This window comes from Eucalyptus grandis, chromosome 6, assembly GCF_016545825.1.
Source record: "Eucalyptus grandis isolate ANBG69807.140 chromosome 6, ASM1654582v1, whole genome shotgun sequence".
In the NCBI taxonomy this organism is placed as follows: domain Eukaryota; kingdom Viridiplantae; phylum Streptophyta; class Magnoliopsida; order Myrtales; family Myrtaceae; genus Eucalyptus; species Eucalyptus grandis.
In genome coordinates this window covers 9,564,517-9,583,611 of record NC_052617.1, presented here as the reverse complement: position 1 = coordinate 9,583,611, position 19,095 = coordinate 9,564,517, and the positions used below count along the sequence as shown (strand labels likewise).

The window sequence follows — 19,095 nt, the reverse complement described above, 5'->3', positions numbered from 1 at the left end:
TCGATCCTCCAGAAATGACATCAAGGACTACTCTGGGCAGGCCTAAAGAAGTCTTTGGGCTCAAATTACTCAGCCCACTTCACGAATATTTCCTTCACATGAAGTTGTTGGCACCTGTTCAAGAATTTAGCCCATGATGACTTGTTCTTTTTGCTAAGCTTTCTCATCTATGAATTTTACCGTGGCATGACTTAACATGATAAGACTCGAAGATAGATGACTAACTTCTGTCTTAGTTGGGTTACTTAATTTAGGGAAAATGTCACAAAAAATTTCAAATTATGCCCACATATTTACCCTGATTTTTTTTTTTTTTGTGACACATGTATCTAGATTATAGATGTTCAGATGCGCCTCCGCCATTCCAACTTTGCCAACGAGGGACCCTCGTTGACAAGCAGAGCTCAGCCCAAATGGTGTCAAAGCTCGAATGGCATGGCCTAGCTTGCCTAGATGTGGTCCAAAGTAGCAGCATCAGCAACACCTGGAACGTTTCTTCTTCACCATTTGCTCAAGCAATGGCCCAAGCATGGGCTTGACTCAAGAGATTATCTCCAACGCCAATATTTTTCAACCCCACCACCCCCAATCGCTCAAGACTCTCCTCAACTCCCAAGCCACCCTCCATGTTGCAGTCAAGCCAAGCTTTGAGATATAGCGGCCATGGCGGCCGTGAGCTTCAAAGTGAAATCTGACCTTGAAGCTAGTGCCATGGCCATATGTGGCTTCGAAGCTTGCTGAAGCTAGATTATCGACTTCAAGACACTCATCCCTCCTAAGACACTTGCATAGAATTGAAATCTCACATCTGAGAGCAAGAAATGGCCACCTCGTGAGCGGTTGAGCAAGGGTTGACAAAACACCGCCAGAGATCCAAGCAGTAATGGACAACAATGGACGAGCGCCAAAGGAGCTTTGGCTGAGTGATCACGAGCTCGTATACGATGTACAGTGCCTTTGAAGATGGTAAACAGTAACTACACGATATGAGGAGCAAACTCCGTATTTGAGATCATGTGGGTCATCTGTAATCTCAAATGAAGGCAGATTCATCAAATTAAGATCTTGCCCTTGCTGATGGCGCATCGAGGTCAATAATCCTCACCAACCAAGCCAAAACAATAGTAGCACCATCATTTGCAATCTCTCTTTCCTATGGTTCGATCTTTTCTCTTTTTTAGTTTCTTTTAATCTTTCTCTGCACCACATCAGTGTCACTTGTCTTTACTAACCACCTCTAATCGATTAATTAATTAATCTCGCGTTTTTATTAACCATCTCTAATCTCACATCTCATCTCCCAAACTCTAATCAAGTTTTTGAATTCCGATAAAACATATACATCTTATAAGCAGACAAACAAGCAATGCGAGATTGAAAATCATTATCTTTGGTCGTGCAATCGCTGGAGCGTCGGCTGAAGAGGGGCCAAAGGTACGCACGTGCGTAATTCGAGATTGAATATCACTGTCTTCGAATTTATGTGGGACATGTTGCGTTCGAATATGATGCCTTGACCATGATTGGTTTCTTGAATTATTGTGGCTGGAAACTTCGGAGTTTGGCATCCCCCCCAAAAAAAAAAAAAAATTCACATGAAAAAGCTGTTTTCAATTAAACCCGACATGAAAAATAAAACGGAATGATGATTCGTGCACCTTCCATCTTAGGTTGAAACAGCTGCCATAATGCACTTTCCACCACGAATTCGGATGAACATGTGATTTTACCCCTGCTTTATCTACTTTTGATAAATTGCCATCATTGGAAGAAAAATGTCGACTTAAATGATAAGCCCTTTATCAAATTCCACTGAAAAAGAGAAAAAATCACACGCTCCATATTGATAATTTGTGGTAAATTGTATTCTTTACAAGATTTATATGATATTTATATACATTGATTCCCTCTGTCTTATAGATTAAACTTTCAAACGTGTTATCTAACCAAATTGCATATGGACAAGGGCACCCCATTGTTCCAACGTTGCCAACGAGGGTCATCGACCCTCGCTGGCAAGCGGAGCTTGGCCCCGATGGCGTCAAGCTCAAGAGGCACGGCCTAGCTTGCCTTGATGTGGTCCAAGTAGCAGCATTGACAACACCAGGAATGTTTCTTCTTTATCATATGCTTAAGCAATAGTCAAGCATGGGCTTGACTCCGAGGTTATCTTCAACACCAATATTTTCAACCCCACCACCTCCATTCGCTCAAGACTCTCCTCAACTCCCAAGCCTCCCTCCATGCTGCAGACCCTCAGGCCAAGCTATGAGATTTAGCGGCTACGGCAGTCGTGAGCTTCAAAGCCAAACCTGACCTTGAAGCTAGCGCCATGGCCAGATTATCATCTCCAAGACACTCACCCCTCCTAAGACACCTGCATAGAATTGAAATCTCAGATTTGAGAGCAAGAAATGGCCACCTCGCGAGTGGTCGAGCAGGGGTTGACAAAACGCCGTCAGAGATCCAGGCGACAGTGGATGACAACGGACGAGTGCCAGAGGAGCTTTGGCTGAGTGATCACGAGCTTGTATACGATGGACAGTGATTTTGAAGATGATGAACAGTAACTACATAATATGAGGCGCAAACTCCGCATTTGAGATCGTGTGGCCTATCTGTAATCTCAAATAAAGGCAAATTCGTCAAATTAACGTCTTGTCCTCGCTGATGACTTGCTAAGATCAATGACCCTCACCAACCAAGCCAAAATAGCAGTGGCGCCACCATTTGCAATCTGTCTTTCCTTTAATTCGATTTTTTTCTTTCTTGGTTTTTTAATCTTTCTCAGTACCACATCAACACCACTTGTCTTTATTATGTTTGAATAATTAAATATTAAACCACGCTTTTATCTAACATCTTAAGCTTTTAAAAGAGCTGATAGAGATTTCACAAAATCTCATGATATTAGAGTAGGAGGTCCCGAGTTCAAATTGTCTCCCTAATTAAATACGTCCATGCTTAGTACTAGGTAAAAATGCTAGACCAAGCATGAGAGGGAGTGTTATAATAATTAAATATTAAAACACGCATTATCTAATAGTTTGAGTTTTTAAAACAGTTAGCAATGGTCTTCTAAAATCTCACGTATTAACCATCTTTAATCGATTAATTAATTAATTTTGCGTTTTTATTAACCATCTCTGGTCCCACATCTCATCTCCCAAACTCTTTACCCTCGAAAATTGAAAAACGCACATTCAAGGGTGCACTTGTTTCATAAAAATCTAAATGATAGCATTTTCTAGGAATTCAATTTGTTCTTGTTTGGTGATGTATAATTGAAATTTTTTTCCACTATTTGGATCCCATTATAAAATGATTTAACACTTCATCACAGCAAAAAAAAAAATCAATTTTTTTTTTTTTTAATTTAAAAGACTTTGAATATTTAATTTTTTATTTACTTTTGTTTTCTTTTTTTTTTTCCTTTTCCTTTTTTTCTTCTTCTTCTCCTTCACTCTTCTGCTTCCTCATGCCATCCCTTTTGCTTACTCTAGCAATTCACCCTCGGCTAGCTTATGAGAGGTGAGCTTGAGCCTTGTCGCCCGAGGCCATGAGCTCACTCGATTTGATGAGACTCTAGGCTTGTTGACCTCTAGTAACAAGGCTATGAGCTCGCCCGATTTGGTGAGGCTCGAGGCTCACCGACCTTTGGCAAGCTCGAGCCTCACTATAAGAGGTCATGAGCTCGGCCAATCTGGTGAGGCTAAAACTTGCTGGTCTTCCTTGTGGTTAGACGGGTGGAGAAGAAGCAAAAAAAAGGAAGAAAAGAAAAAAAAAAATAAAAAAAAAACTCAAATTTTCAAAAAAATTAAAATTAAAATTTGAATTTTTAAAATATATTTTTTATAAGAATAATTATTTATAAACCAAGCACCAAAACTAAGCTTTGGTAGATTCAAAACACGTTCTTCGATTTTTATAAGGAAAATCCACTGAATTCAAGTCATACTAGGAAAACTTTCTTTGGTGATTGGGAAAATGTTTTTCATTAACTCATTTTCCTGAGCGAACCAAATGCATGAAAATGAGGAAAATATTCTTTTATAAAATGTATTTCACGAAACAAACATACCCCAAGTTTTTGAATTCCAATAAAACAAATACATCTCCTAAGAAGACAAGCAATCAAAGCGAGATTGAACATCATTTTCTATGGTCGTGCAATCGCTGGAGCGTCGGCTAAAGAGGGCAGAAGGCACGCACGTGCCTATGTCGCGGCCGCCATAGGACGCATCGCAAGTTGAAAGAATCCGTCCAAGGGAGATGAATCGACCCCGTCTCGTCAGTCAAGTGGAGAATCTCGAGATGCTCTGGAAGGCAGATTGTCTCATGTTTCCCTGGATTGATTTTGCTTTTCTTCGGAGATATAAAAGGAATCTTGTTGGATCCGCCACGAAACCTTGTTGGCCTCGTAAAACATATGTTAGCGTCCCTTTTTACCCAATAGAAATCCCAGTAATCTAAGTGCGTTGAATCTTGAATGTCGGCTCTTCCAAATTTTACACGTGCGTCCCGCTCCGCCATTGCCTTACAACAGCATCCTTTTGTTAACGAATGCTAGGGAAACACTTATTAACCTCTACTCAATCGTACTCAATATAAAAAGATACGGTTTCCTAAATATGTATCGAACAAAAGATAAGAGAATGATAAAATAAATGCAGAACTTCTCCTTTTTTTTTTTTTTTTTGAGAGACTTGCTAATAATTTTCTTTTCCCATTTCATTCTGATACTCTCCGGAGGAATTACTCTTATTATGACCTTGAAAGTATGTAGAGCTAATTAGAGCACTAGCATTAGTGCTTATCTTAATCTGCTACAAGAAAGCCTGCCACTTGTTTTTTGATAAATGGCAGCGTTTGAAAGTGCCTGCATTGACTATTCTATGCCAATGAATGTTCACCTCTTGCTTACCAGAAAAAAAGAAAATGTTAATATTTTTGCTATGATACTTATGTCTAAATGATAGTTTTAAATTTTGCCTATTTTATACGGTACGATATATAATCCTGTAAGTTATATAGTCAAAAGTAGAAATCAACTATTTAATTAACCAAAAGCAGCATAGTTACTGCTTGATAACATTTCAAGATAAAAATTCTCAAATTTTTTTTATCACCCAAAGCAATACCATGACTCTTTATTTGGGTATTACGTGACAAACAAAAATTTTAAACACACTATTAGCTCTTTTCACGTGATATAAAAAGAGATCACTATTCATAGTAATATTACGACAAGAAAAGAAGAAAACAAAGAAGAAAACACGTGCTATGAATTAGATAGTAAAAACCCACACGTCTTTTGGCGCTAAAAATTTCCCTCCTAAAATTTAAATTAGAGATGGATAAAATCTCACTTCCGGTTCTGAAAAGCAAATATATATACTCTATGAAGAAAACCGGCTGTGTGTGTGTGTGTGTGTGTTTTTTTTTTTTGAAATAATTGATTATGTTGTAATCATCCAAAGGGTGTATTTTATTTTATTTTTATCACCCAAAGCAATACCAAGACTCCTTATTTGGGTATTACGTGACAAACAAAAATTCTAAACACACTATTAGCTCTTTTCACGTGGTATAAAAATAGATCACTATTCATAGTAATATTGCGACAAGAAAAGAAGAAAACATGTGCTATGAATTAGATATTAAAAATTCACACGTCTTTTGGCGCTAAAAATTTCCCTCCTAAAATTTAAATTAGAGATGGATAAAATTTCACTTCTCGTTACAAAAAGCAAATATATATATTTATGAAGAAAAACGGCTATGTGCGTGTGTTTTTATTTTTTGAAATAATTGATTATGTTGTAATCATCAAAGGGTGTTTAAAGGTAAAAAAAAGCAGTGTTTTTCGCTTTCAGAACAGAAAATCTGATTACGCGAACGGCCTCTCTCATGGGTTTCGTCGGACTGCTTCCAACTGATTAGGCTACATGAACTCTAATCAAATCCAGAGCGAAAAATTCTGTGGGCTGACGGCGCTGTATTTAGTTTCCTCGCACCTTCCAGTGCCTAAGCAGAAGAGACAATTTTCCAAATCCTAGTAGTAAAAACGACTGCTGCGAGTGCTTTATACAATAATTTAAGAAACCTAAGCACTGTGGCACCTAACTTTATGAGGTAATCACGCTCATAATGACCGGCGCTCTCCATTATTAAAAAAAAAAAAAAAAAAAAAAAAAAAAAACATGAACTGGCCACCTAATGCTCAAGCTCATCTCGTTTTCCAAATTTTTCCTGCTCCGTTTGGTTTTGCCAATGATTATACAGGATATCCGGACCGTTCTTGACCAATTCCCATGAAAATTCGCCAAATTGAACGTTCCCGTCTGCAAGGGTTTGAATAGAGTTTCAGTCTCTCCGTAAATCGAAGATGTTTTTCAAATGTCTCTGGGATATGTTACGTTAGAATAAGATGCCTTGACCATGAAAATTTGGTTTCTTGGATTATGATGGCTGGAAACTCTGGAGGTTGGCCGCCACCTCCCTTCACAAGAAAAAGCTGCTTTCAATTAAACCCGACATGAAAAGAAACACGATATGATGATGCGCACACCCTTCTCCTCTTAGGTTGAAACAGCTGCCACAATGCACCTTCCATCACGAATTCGGATGAACATGTGATTTTACCTCTGCTTTATCTGCTTTTGACAAATCCCCCTGTCATGGGGAGAAAAACATTGACTTAAATGATGAGCCCTCTGTCAGATTCTACCCAAACAGAGAGAGAGAGAAATCTCATGGTACCTATTTTTCAAAATATACACGATTTGTGATAAGTTATATTCTTTACGAATTTTATATGTTATTCATACACGTAATCTTTCTCTACTTTTTAAATTAAAATTTCAAACATGTTATCGAAATCAAATTCTACATGGTATATATTCGCTTGTGTTGTTCCTCATTTATCAAATTTTATGTGTCATTCAGTATCTCTTTCCTCCATAAGTTTAAACTTTGGGGTTTGATAAAAAAAAAAAAATCAATAAGATCGAAGTATTATAATGAATTCCAACAGAAAAAGGAAAGGATAATCGGATGATCCTACGCGATACTTTGTTTTAAAATCTGTTAAGATCTTACGAGAAGTTTTCGTCTAATCCCAAACAAAGCATTAGTCCTAGAAAGCAGACAAACACGTCCTCATGAGAAGCTTCTTCATATTTTCGTGTCCCGTCCAATTCTATTTTCTTGTCTAGCCAAAACCCATTGAAAAAAAGAAGATAAGCACATCATTATCCAAAGACGGCGCCCCTCATTTCCTCCCAGCTTCTCAGGGCTCAAAAGGTCCAGTGCTAATGGGGGCCAATAGCTATATATAATAACGTATTTTCCTTATGAAGATCCTCCTCATTCAATATATATATGAAGACAGGACTCGTAAGAGTCTTCTCTCTCTCTAATCCTTCCCGTTCTCTCCCATCTAAATGTCTATAGGTCTTCCGCAAAGCGCCTACCGTCCCCTGCTACTCCAATTCAAGGATTGCTCAGGTGATTTCAGTTAAAGAAAAGAGCTCAGATTCTGCTTCCCATTAGGTTCTTGAGAAAATAATAATAATATGACAGTACAGAGATAGTTTCGAGATTTGGCTCTCTTATATCTTATTCAATCTTCTCTCTTGGGTTGCAGTCCTGCAGATCCCTCCTAGCTCAGAGAACTCGAGAGAGGGGTTGCGATTTCCTGGGGTATCTCAGTCCATAGAAAAGAAGGTGGATTTTTGCCCTTCATTTGTATTCCAAATCGATTCCAATTTTACACGAGCAATACAAAAATTTGCATCTTCGATCCCTCGAAACCATGTGTTTAGCGAGTGTCGCTCAAAGACTCTGCTTCGATCTATAGATGGAGAACAGGTATGGCTGCTACTACCAAGGCAGTGCGCTGTGGCGGTCGCTGAGGGACGGCGACTTCGAGGAAGCAGACGTTTGGGAGGTCCTCAACGGCAAGCAAGACTCTAACAATTCCCATCTTTGGGCCTCAGGTGAGCGACCCAGAAGCTCATCCTCAAGGAAACACCCGCCCTCCGCCCCAAAAACGATTTCGCGGAGCGGCAGCGGCGGCGGCGGCGGCGGCGGCAGCAGCAGTTCGACCCCCGAGCCGGCAGCCAGGGTCGTGCAGCAGTCGGCCCCAGTCAACATTCCATACTGGTCAAACTTGCAGAGGCAAAAGTCAAAGAAAGCCTCTTCCAATTCGAAGAGCGCGAGGGACTGGGACGAGGAAGATGGGGTCGACTCGAGCGACGGCGGCGCGGCCGAGGGCGAGAGGGGCGAGAGCGACGAGGAGGAGGAGGCCGATAGCAAGGTGCCGCCGCACGAGCTCATCGCAATGAGGCTGGCCAGGAGCCACATTTCGTCCTTCTCGGTGATGGAAGGGGAGGGGAGGACCCTCAAAGGGAGGGACCTCAGCAAAGTGAGGAACGCCGTTCTGACGAGGACCGGGTTCCTCGAGTCGCCATGATGGGAATCCGGTTCGAGACAATGAATCGTGGGGATCGCGTTTTCTCGGACTGTATATAGGTACAACGTCGTAGTCTCTGTACAGGGTTTGTGAAGTGATTGGGTGTGTAGCCTCATCTTGGTCGCGAGGACAGATATCAACTCGGCTTTGATGGGAAAGAGGTGAAAAGTACCTCCTCCTCTGCTTTATGGTCTTCTTGGCTTTTGTAAAACCCTGTCAACCTCAAGTCGCCTCAGTGCAAATCAGTACTTCTTTCTATTCGACTCTCGCTGCATTCGAGATCCCAATAGTTACCAATGTCACTTTACTGTCTCTTTACATAGTCCGGTAAAAAGTTGACCATACATATTACCACAATCAATCGTTGAATGGAAATCGAATGCACCCTTCTTTTTTCTCTGTCCCAGGAGTTCCGAACTTAGGAAAAACAATCGAAAGCATGCCGGTCGCCAAAATTTTGAGTGCATAAAAAATTCAGTTAATCTAAACAGACCATGAATTTATTTGAGCGGGATATACTCTACTTATATACAATATCGTATCTCATTCCTAAAAAGTATTGATTTGTAAATACGTAAAGCCAGTGCTCAAACTAGACACGACACTGATATGCTCTATTTTGCATGTGAGAAATACTAAGATTCCCTAATTACGCACATGCACTATCGTCTCTTGTCCTAAGAAAACATTGATTTGTGGTCGTGCAAAGCCGGTGCTCAAATCAGGCACGGCACGGCGCTGAGTGTTTGTTTGTCCGAGACCCCCGATTCATGCACGATCGGTTCGGCCGTGCTGGGTACCACAACATGGATACAAACGACATTATGGGGCGCGAATCGGGAAAAGACAGCATTCCGTCACGTTGCCGCCGCCCCAGGACGATGCCGTGCCTCGTTTCGCTATCCGGAGCGGAGTGGGTGGCTCTGGCGGATCGTCCCTCTCCATCCCTCCACGTCTTCCGCGGTAGAACGAACGACCGCTGGTGGCTCTCTGCTAACCTTAATCAATTACATCATTTACACGCAAGCCCACATGCGTCAGTCGTGGTCAAAAGGAGCTGATTGCGCTACTCACGAGGAGGCGCTCATCTTTTGTGTCGGGCATGTGCATTCTGCGTAGACAAATTGGAGACTGGATTCTCTTTCTTTGTTCTTCACATAGGAACCCACTTTTTTTCATCGGGCACCGGAGAACCGTGTGATCCTACTAGCATAAGCGAAAATGGGTTCAAGCGAATCCTCGACTATAAAAACAAAAAAAAAAACCCACTTTTTTTCCAAACCACATTGACATTTCCTTCAATTTGTTCAACTAGATGTCTGTTATATTACATATTCACGGGAATTATTAATAGTGATTGAGTTGATTTATAATCACATCGCCCATAGAATGAGTCTCTGTAATGCACGTGTTTATATTAATTCGGGTTTTTTTTTTTTTTACGGTTTGTGGAGCCTTCATATGATTAATTAAGTTGCTAAAGCACGCAAGTGACGCCAACTCCACTTGCCCAGACCTATCGTTGGCAATTCTACTTTATTAATTAGCTAATTTAATCAATGTAATCACACACACAAAAGTAAAAAAACATTGCATTTGTGCGAACTCAGTCCCTAAACCTATCAATTTATCAATTGAGTTCAAGACATTTTGACAATTTACCAATTGAATTTAAGACTTTTTGACAATTTCTTAATTGTGTCATTTCAGCCAAATTTTAATCAAAATTATTAACGTGAATAGTAGTCATCTTACATGACATGACTATTGTTGTCATGGACAATTTTTATAATTATATATATATATTTGAATTATTTGTTTTTCTTTTCTTTTCTTTGTTATTTTTTTTTCATCATGTCGATAAGGATCACCAACCACCCTTGTATGCCATAAAGGCTAGGACAAGGGCTGCCAATGCCCTCACCAACAGCCATGGTGGCCCCAGGCCCTGGCCTTCTTGGCCTGTTCGCCATAACCCATAAAGAAAAAAACGAAAAGAACATAAAAAATTCACAAAAATTATCCATGTCGATGTCGACTAACCCGTTGAGACATAATTGGCGTTCATGTAAACAATTTTTAGTCAAAATTGGCATGAAAGTTTAGGATTCGTTAGTCAGATTGAAAAATTTAGAAATGAATTGACATAAGTGTAATAAATTAGAAATTTTCTTTTGCTAATTTTCTCAAGATAATCCACACTTGCAAGCAGGTTTCCTCGAGCTTTCCCCATCTCAAGAAGGTTTCACTGGTTCCTTCCAATTTCCTGTCTAGACCTCAACCTTCCGCCACCTATCTCCTATTGGTCTTTTCCTTCCCCGCAATTTGCATTTCTTCTCGTCCTTTCCTTCTGCTTTTGAGGCGAGACAGGCAGCTTTACGTTGTCAACTCGTCAGTAATCACTCCCCCACTCCAGCATCCCCCACACCATCAAAAAAAATAAATAAATAAAAATACAAAGATATATACCTAACTAGCTTTGCTTTTTCGTATGTAGAAGGCTCCATGAAGTTTCCGGGGCCTCGCTTCTGTTGAAATCCCCAGCTTTTTGGGGAGGGGTTTCAACTCCATGCAGAACTTTTCAACGATGCAATATCGCATCGAAGAGCACCGCAGTGAAAAGCTGTTTTGGACTTTCTGCCGTATTCCTTGTCAAGTGGAGTTATTCTATGGCAAGAGGGTCGCCTTCGCGACAGTATTTTTGTCCTACGTACTTATCATCGTCCAGGCTGGCTCCATGTCGTCGGCTGGACGGCCGGACCACGTGAGGCTTTCCTAGAATCTGCCTGGCGACTATAGTATGATATGCACATATTTTAAATTCCTCTTTCATCGAGAGAGTGGATCCTGAGTTTTCTTATTAGTTAGCCAGAAAGGAAAATTCTACGTCCAATTGATTAGGTATTTTTGCTCTTTGCCCTCTCTTAAAGATAATTTTGATAGATTTCACGTGAGATCCCGCATGATCTATAAGTTTTGGGTGCTAGGCTGGAACAGACCCGACTCTCTTTTATAATTTCATGATTTAGTTTATGTCGGAAACTTGTCTATCGAATCTAGCTCGTGCTATAAGCTATGGTGCATTAGGTGTGAACAGACCTTACTCTCTTTTATAATTCCATAGTGTAGTTTATGTCGGCAACTTGTCTATTGAATCTAGCTGGTGAGTGTGGTATGCTTAAATGTTTAAATGCTCAATTTTGTTTTTTCTCCACACGGGTACCCAAGTATCACGTGAGACTGTCATACAAACTGCCAAGCAAGTCAAATTCACGGCGAAGCCTGATATTTTAATCCCACCAACGCTTTTCTCCACATATGCTTTGAGATTAGCATATGAACAAAAGACTAGATCAAACAATAGCAAAACTCTGGCGTTTTCTAGACCGCAATCAATGAAAACATAGAGGCCATGAAAGCGTGCTCAAAAGTCTAAACAAAATGACAGTCACATATTTCAAGCGATACATCGACATTAGTCACATCGATTTACACTGCATCTGGTCACAAATGACATTGCACCGGGTCACAAAATGACATTGTGATGTCATCGTTTAACTTCTCCTATACTCTTTCTGCCTGAAACAATGAATTGTATACACTTTGCTCCTTTTATTTGATCATGGTCTGGACGGCTATGGTTTAAAGCGTGGTTGGACGAAAGATTTGAAAAGAGAGAGGAAAAGGAATCGAAAAGCCTCTTTACTTCCAAAGAGCAAAGTCGCATCGAAGCTTGTACTTTTTATTTTGTTACACTATCGAGATTGCACTGTTTCTCTTCTTTGACCCAGAAAGTGTCGAGATTACACTCCAAAACGTGGGATTTAAATAGTGCAAAAGTTACCGCATGATGCTCCTCGCATCAATCAACATCGAAAGGAGCACCATACGTTGAAGAACAGATACGACAAAGCGAGACTGCTTTAAACCTACCGACGGGTTTTGATGGCAGGTCCTAATAAGAAGACGGTTTTCTAAATATATTATTAGTGGTAACATAGTTAAAGTAATTATACAGAAGATATGACAAATGTATGGCCAAAAATCAATATGAAAAGTGCCATCTTTTCTTTTTCCCTTTTTGTAAGCTGGAGAAAGATTGTTTTGTATCCGAATTGATTTTATCTATATATGTTGAAATCTCTTACATTTCTTTGACTTGCTCTTTCACTGGATACTCCAAAGAAAATTCTTGAATTGGGTCCACGACATGAATTATGATTTTTTAATCCAAATCGGCACGTGTTATATATCTAGCAATAGCAATGATAAATCCATCATATAACCATATCGTCTAGGGGCTGATCCAATGTGGGCGGCGATAAAACTTAAATTACATTAGAGACGAGCAGGCCAAGGTTGACCGAGCCGCCGGCTAAGTCGCAATGTTTTTCCGGCATGGTTTTTTTTAACTTTTTATATGGAACAAGGCGACAAGAAGAGACAAATCCGATGGCCCCAACGATCAATGCTGAAGTCAGCATGTCAATCTTTGGCAGCTGGGACGATGAGTTTGGTCGTGCATTTCAAAGATAAAAGGCGAAAGTTTCCACTGATGATGAACAAAGTGGCCAGCGATCATCACTGTATATCTCCTTTTGTTTTTATTTAAACAGAGGTAGCATTTCAACTGATTATATCTTACCAAAAATGCCACAAATATTCCATGAATTTTAATCCGTTATGTAATGGTGCTCCGCTTATTTTGTTTAATGTGATCTCCGACTTTAACTTAATATGTAATGTTTATTATGGTTATCGAACTTTTTATACATGTTTAATTTAGTTCTTAAACTGTATGAAAATATTCAACGTTATTCGTTAACTTAATGGGAGTATAATATTGGACATTTTCATATAATTCAATGGTTAGATTGATTATGTGCAAAAGTTTAGAGACCGCATTAAATAAATTAAAAATTCAGAGATGACCTTGTACATTGCGCTAAAATTGAAGAATCACGTAGAACAAATTGAAAGTTCAACAGTAACATTATATATTGAGTCATGTTCGTGGACTATTTGTGTAATCATCCTATATCTTATTTTGATTCATCTGGGCCAAACATTTCTTATTTTAATTTTCTGAATCCACGTTATAATGTGGTCCATCATGCTTGGACGAAGGCGGTTCTATCTCATCATGGGTATGGGCCCGAAAATCTAGTGGCGATTCGCGGGCCTAATAATTTAGTCTCGATGTATGGGCTTCTTGTCCGATACCTACTTTAATCAAATTATTAGGCGGGCCCACAAAAAAAAGGAAGAAGAAGCAGGTGCTCACATGATCCATGCCTTGTCATGAGTCTGCATATGTCGATATCAATTGGTGGGGTCGATTATTGTGAAAGTGACATCACAAAATATTGAAATCGGTACACTCATTATTAGCCTCCACTATATCCCGTCAAAATATACCATGAAATTGTCAAATAAGATAACATATGACAATAATTCATTGATCATGACAAGTCAACATGAAAATCTATATCAATTTAAAGGAAATTTGTTACGTGTGTATCGATTTGAGATTTTTATGATTCAAAATTAATTTGGGTAAATTTTTCGCCAACGGACCGATTTAAGGTTTTCATGATAAAAAAAACCTATTTTTTAAAGGGTATATTAAATTCGTGTTAAGATGAATAAACATAGTATATCATTTGTCTCCATTTTCAATCTCTCTCCTCTCTTCGCCAATTATAAAGAGTCTATAGCCATAGAAAAGTTATAGATGATACCTCATTGAGGATCCTTCTTTCCATCATCATCTAATTCGATCTCATTTCACATAAGAAGGTACCTACCATTGGCTATTGCAATAGAATCGGAATCATAAGACAATAGATATTTATTGGTACGGCATGGTCCTTGATTCTCGAGGGAAACTCACAAAAACAAGATAGCAAGTACCATTTTGACCAGACAGTAATATTTACAATACCCGTCGTAAGTATTTTGTTAACGATCTTCGTTATGAAAATATGAAGTAATAATAGCAACGCTTCAGAACATTCTCTCTCCTTACAAGCCTTGCTATTATAAAGAGGCAGGCACGTGAAGGTTAGAGCTTGTTTAATTCCATAAAATGTCAAATGACCATACAGCATGTCGCATCACTTCGTTTCGAGAATAAAACGGCGGGGCGAGGACGGTGCGAAGCTTTCCGAATAGGCGTTGTCTGGCACTAAACAAGATCTCATGTGTAAAAACCAAAATATTAACCCCAAAAACCCTAGTTGATCACAACCGTCGAATCATGCAATGGGTAACTTATGATCGAACGGCTAAGATCAATTGGATCCAAGAATGATTGGACAGTGCCATCACTCCTCCTGTGCTGTGGGGTCCTTAAATTATACAGGTAGAGGTCAGGGCTCATCTGGACTTTTTGCCATTACACTAGCCGACACCATTTACCTTGGATTCCAAGATTCCTGCAAAGCTAATTAACGTTGACTCTTCGATTCTGTCGGAACCCCTTCGGAAAGATCTAGGACTCGATGCCGCAATCCAGGATGCTGGCGACCGCCTCGACCTTCCCGGCATCGAAACCTGCCAACGCCTTGCGAGCCAACTTCTTCATGTCTTCCACCACCGCATTCGACCAGCGGTCCTCTCTTCCTCCGCCCCCGTGCGCCGTCATGCCCCTTACCATCCCCACGTAGAACCCGTACCTCCTCAGCCCCTCGATCTCCTCCTCCGTCCGCCGCCGAGTATCGCCCCGCACGCCGCCGCGCACGCGTGCAGGTCCCCTTCCTTCTTCGCCCACACGTGGTCGGCCGCCCACTCCTGGTCGTCCCGGCTGCCCTGGACCCGCGACAGGAGGTACTCCACCTCCCGTACTGCCCGTGCACCATCCCTTGCGACCCCACCGCCCGCGTGATCTCCACGATCGCGCGGAGGACCCGCCCCGAGTTTCCCCCGGCCGGGTCGCCGGACCCCGCGAGCAGCTCGAACCCGAACGGGACCATGCCGTCCCCGGTCATGAGCTCGACGTTCGGGCCGAAGGGGTGGGCGACGGGGGGCCGGATCGCTGGGCGGTCCGTCAGGGGGAGGTTCTCGTGGGCCACGGCGGCGGCGCGGATGATGTGCAGCGCGGCGGCGGCGGGCATCGCCTGGTCAGGAGCCGCCGACGAGCTCGCAGGCCGCGACGCAGAGGGCCGGGGCGGTGCTCCGCGGGGCCGCGAAGGTGAGGTGGTGCATCGGCTCGAGCACCACGGGCGGGGATTCGCGGGGATGGCCTTCTTGAGGTGGGCCTCGATGTCGGCGTGGATGGCCTGCCACTGGCTCGAGGATCGGGTACCCGGTTTGGCCACGGTCATCACGACGGGCATTCGGACCGCGGACGGACGGCCGGGGTTCCATCTGAGGCCGACATTGAAGAGCGTCGCCGCCCGAACATTGGAGCTGAGTAGAGCTTTCTCCATGGCGAACGAGCAGAGAAAGAGACTCGGATAGAGAGAGAGAGATAAAGGATGATAGCAAGCACGCTCTTATATAGCGCTGCGCATGCATGCTGCGCGTTCTGCGCGTGCTGCTTACAGTACGAGAAACTTCGTTAAGGTTGAACGAGGTGGAGCGACGAAAGGTCACCCGATCGTTTTCCGTCCGTTTCTCTTACGACGACGTCGCCGAGTCCAGTAAATTCGGCTCGGACACGGTCCCGTAGCTCTCGGCAGGGTGCCGAGACGTGGGGGCCCAGCGCTGTCGTGCATGTTAAGTACTGCTGCCCCCGCTGCTCTTCCTTATTATTCACATTAATGTGCAGGGTTGGAAAAGTTGCTGTGTCACCTGTCGCTGCGGTGGACCGCCTGGATGATCGATGAATTCGATCGTGACAATCCAAAGGATTCTTAGGCCGGGAAGTTGAAAGTGACTCGTTGGAATCTCATTGGACTGCCTGCGTTAGCGAGAAAGATTTATAAAGCGTTTCGGGAATTTTCAAAGAACCGAATTTTCAGAGTCACTGTTTCCATGTTTTTTCACATTAATCGGTTGTCCATAAAGTTGCTGTCAACTTGTCACTAGCATACGGATGATCAATGGGATTGATCGTGACGAAGGATTTCTAGCTCGGAAATTGAAAGCAACTCGTTCGAATCTCATCATATTGCTTGCATAACCTAAAATCAATTTATGAGAATTGTAAGGTGTCTTGTAAATATCCCGTTGCTTTCACATTTTTCACATTAATTGGTTGTTGTGGTAGAACGTATGGATGATCGATGAGGTTGATCCCCACAAAGAATTTCTAGCTTGAAAATTAAAAGCGACTTATTAGAATTTCATCGTATTGTATGCATGACCTGAAAATCGATTTGTGATATTTATAAAGAGTTTGATCAATTTTCAAATAGTCGACTATCTATGTCCATGTCCAGGAATTTAGGAGGAAAAGAAGAGATTGTACTGGCTGTTAGGTTATCTCTTAATCACATCAATCAAACCGACATATGTCCTATCAACGTTTGGCATGTTCGCTTAAGGACGGACGGGCGGGGTTTAGCTTTTTGGCGTCGTTGCTTGGCAGCACTTCTCACGTGGCCCAGGACTTGTCCTGGAGTCACGTGCTTCTCGGTATTATCGTTTTCGCGTGGTTCACGTTGGATTAGGCGCTAATGCATGCCTGGAATAATAACGTGTTGGGTAATATTTTAAGACCTAGACCCGGTTCGGCAGTCCTGTTCCCCACCGGTTCAGCCGGTTGAACTGCCTGATCAATTTCCCCAATTAATAGTTGAAGCTATCCAACAAATGAAAACGAAAACATTTTAACTCAATTGGCATGGGACTCATTTGCCGCATGCATGAGCACAAGATCAATAAAGGGTTTAAGCTATCTCGAGAGGCGATTGTTTTTATAAAATAAATGATTTTAAAATGTTTTCTAAAACTAATTACTTACATCTCTTAAAAATGAATGAACAATTTTTTTTTGTCATCCATGATAATGTTTGAACATAAATATTATTGATAGTGAAAGTATTTTTTACGGAGTAATTATTTTAAATGATATCAACAATCATTCTTTAGAATTTTTTTTTTCCTTTAAATCATTTTTAAATGAGGTCTAAATCTAGAAAACTATATAATCAATCATAAAAAAGGCCTATTCGAGATCGATGGGATTTGAGATCTTTTCCTTTGAAACTTGTTTTTGTAATTCAGAAATCTAGTCTAAATTGTTGTGGATGCTGAAATTTTTTATTGACTAATTATTTTAATTGATAAGAATAATCATTTTTGGAAAATTTTTGAATCATTCATTTTCTGCAAAATAGATGAAGTATCAAATCTCGAGATTAATGAGATTGGAGCTGTTATCTTTGGAACCTGTCTTGCCAAAGTCAGATATCAAGGTGAAGCTTAAAATAGCTTATCGCCACCCACTATCCAAGAAGGAAGCTAGGTCATGTTGATTAATCCAGCTTTGGGCATTAATTGGAGGGAGAGGGTGTTAGGTGCACCTGCCCGAGCTCGATCTATATGTAGGGCCATCGAATTCAAATATCATAGTGGGATCTAATGTGCCGATACTTTGTATAGTTACATGCATTAGACTTATCTGAATAGGGTGCATCCTAGTTTTGTTCAGTAGGATCGGTCCGCCGAAAACCATAAATTTGCTCACTGCCACCTAGTCCCTTTCTTGGGTTTCTTTTCTTCTTTTCCCTTTTCGACTAGGGCTAGTTTACTTTTATCTCCCATTTTATGATCTCTTTGTCTAACTTTCTGAAAACCCAAAAAGGTACAAAATTTTGGAAATTCATTTAAAATAAAATATCATTGTGATTATTTGTATTTGAATAAATTTTCTCGGAGGGTTTGGAGTATTTATGATTGAAGAGTCAAAATGAGAGTGCCATGAAATTTACAAGAAGTTAGAAAAATATAAAAGTAGAAGTCATCTCAAATGGGCATCGGCTGATTTATGACTTGGCCGGTGACATACATTTTTCCAGAATACCTCTTCATATTGTGGCCTTTTTATTTTTTATTTTTATTTTTTGGTGCTAAGTACCTCAAAATTCTTTCAAAACACAACTGCCAGAAGGATTTTCTTTAAGATTGATCTACTCTTTCCTTACTAAAGATTAAAGCAGTTTGTCAATAAAAACCGGTAAGTCGCAAATCAGAAGTTCGACCATATCTTCAGTTTCTAGCCTTTTTTTTTTTGATATTGAAGGGTGAAACCCAAAGTTACAACAAAACTCTAATGAAACTTGATCCAACCTGATCACCTATTAGTAAAGGGATCAAATTATCCAAGATTAAGGTGATATTCTATCTATGCTTTTAATTTGCGACTAAATTCTGGCTAACCGAGAAGTCTCTCGTGTCCAAAGCAAGCTCCACGAACTCATTGAAGGTAGCCACAATTTTGCTCGCATCGGTCCAACTTTGACTTTACCTGCATCGTGCCCCCATTTCGTGACGAGATTACCACCGCCAGTGCCATGCTATTATTGGTCCGACAAAGTTAAGGAGGCAAACGGACTGGGGCAAAACCCCCAACTCCCACATCGTCATTCGTCTTGAAAGTTCCGATGATTTGACAATATAAAATTGATTATACTTAGAGATGTTAGATACATAAATGGAAATCAAACCCTCGT

The 19,095-nt window shown here is 41.0% G+C and overlaps 1 protein-coding gene and 1 pseudogene across 1 annotated transcript; one reads left to right on the top strand and one right to left on the bottom strand.

Annotated features, from left to right (window-relative positions):
• Positions 1–7,273: 7,273 nt before the first annotated feature.
• On the top strand, positions 7,274–8,871 carry LOC120294691. Its single transcript, XM_039315091.1, has 3 exons — positions 7,274–7,509; positions 7,649–7,728; positions 7,862–8,871. The coding sequence occupies exons 1-3, from the start codon at positions 7,446–7,448 to the stop codon at positions 8,474–8,476; spliced, it is 759 nt and encodes a 252-aa protein (XP_039171025.1). The 5' UTR covers positions 7,274–7,445; the 3' UTR covers positions 8,477–8,871.
• A 6,098-nt stretch (positions 8,872–14,969) lies between these two features.
• On the bottom strand, positions 14,970–15,937 carry LOC120294294 (annotated as a pseudogene).
• Between the last annotated feature and the right edge of the window lie 3,158 nt (positions 15,938–19,095).

What these genes read in the sequence shown, in the direction of transcription:
- LOC120294691 (XM_039315091.1), top strand. Translation starts at nt 7,446, where the DNA reads ATGTCTATAGGTCTTCCGCAAAGCGCCTACCGTCCCCTGCTACTCCAA. An exon ending in CCAATTCAAGGATTGCTCAG is followed by an intron (nt 7,510 to 7,648) that starts GTGATTTCAGTT and finishes CTTGGGTTGCAG; the next exon opens with TCCTGCAGATCCCTCCTAGC. An exon ending in CTCAGTCCATAGAAAAGAAG is followed by an intron (nt 7,729 to 7,861) that starts GTGGATTTTTGC and finishes TTCGATCTATAG; the next exon opens with ATGGAGAACAGGTATGGCTG.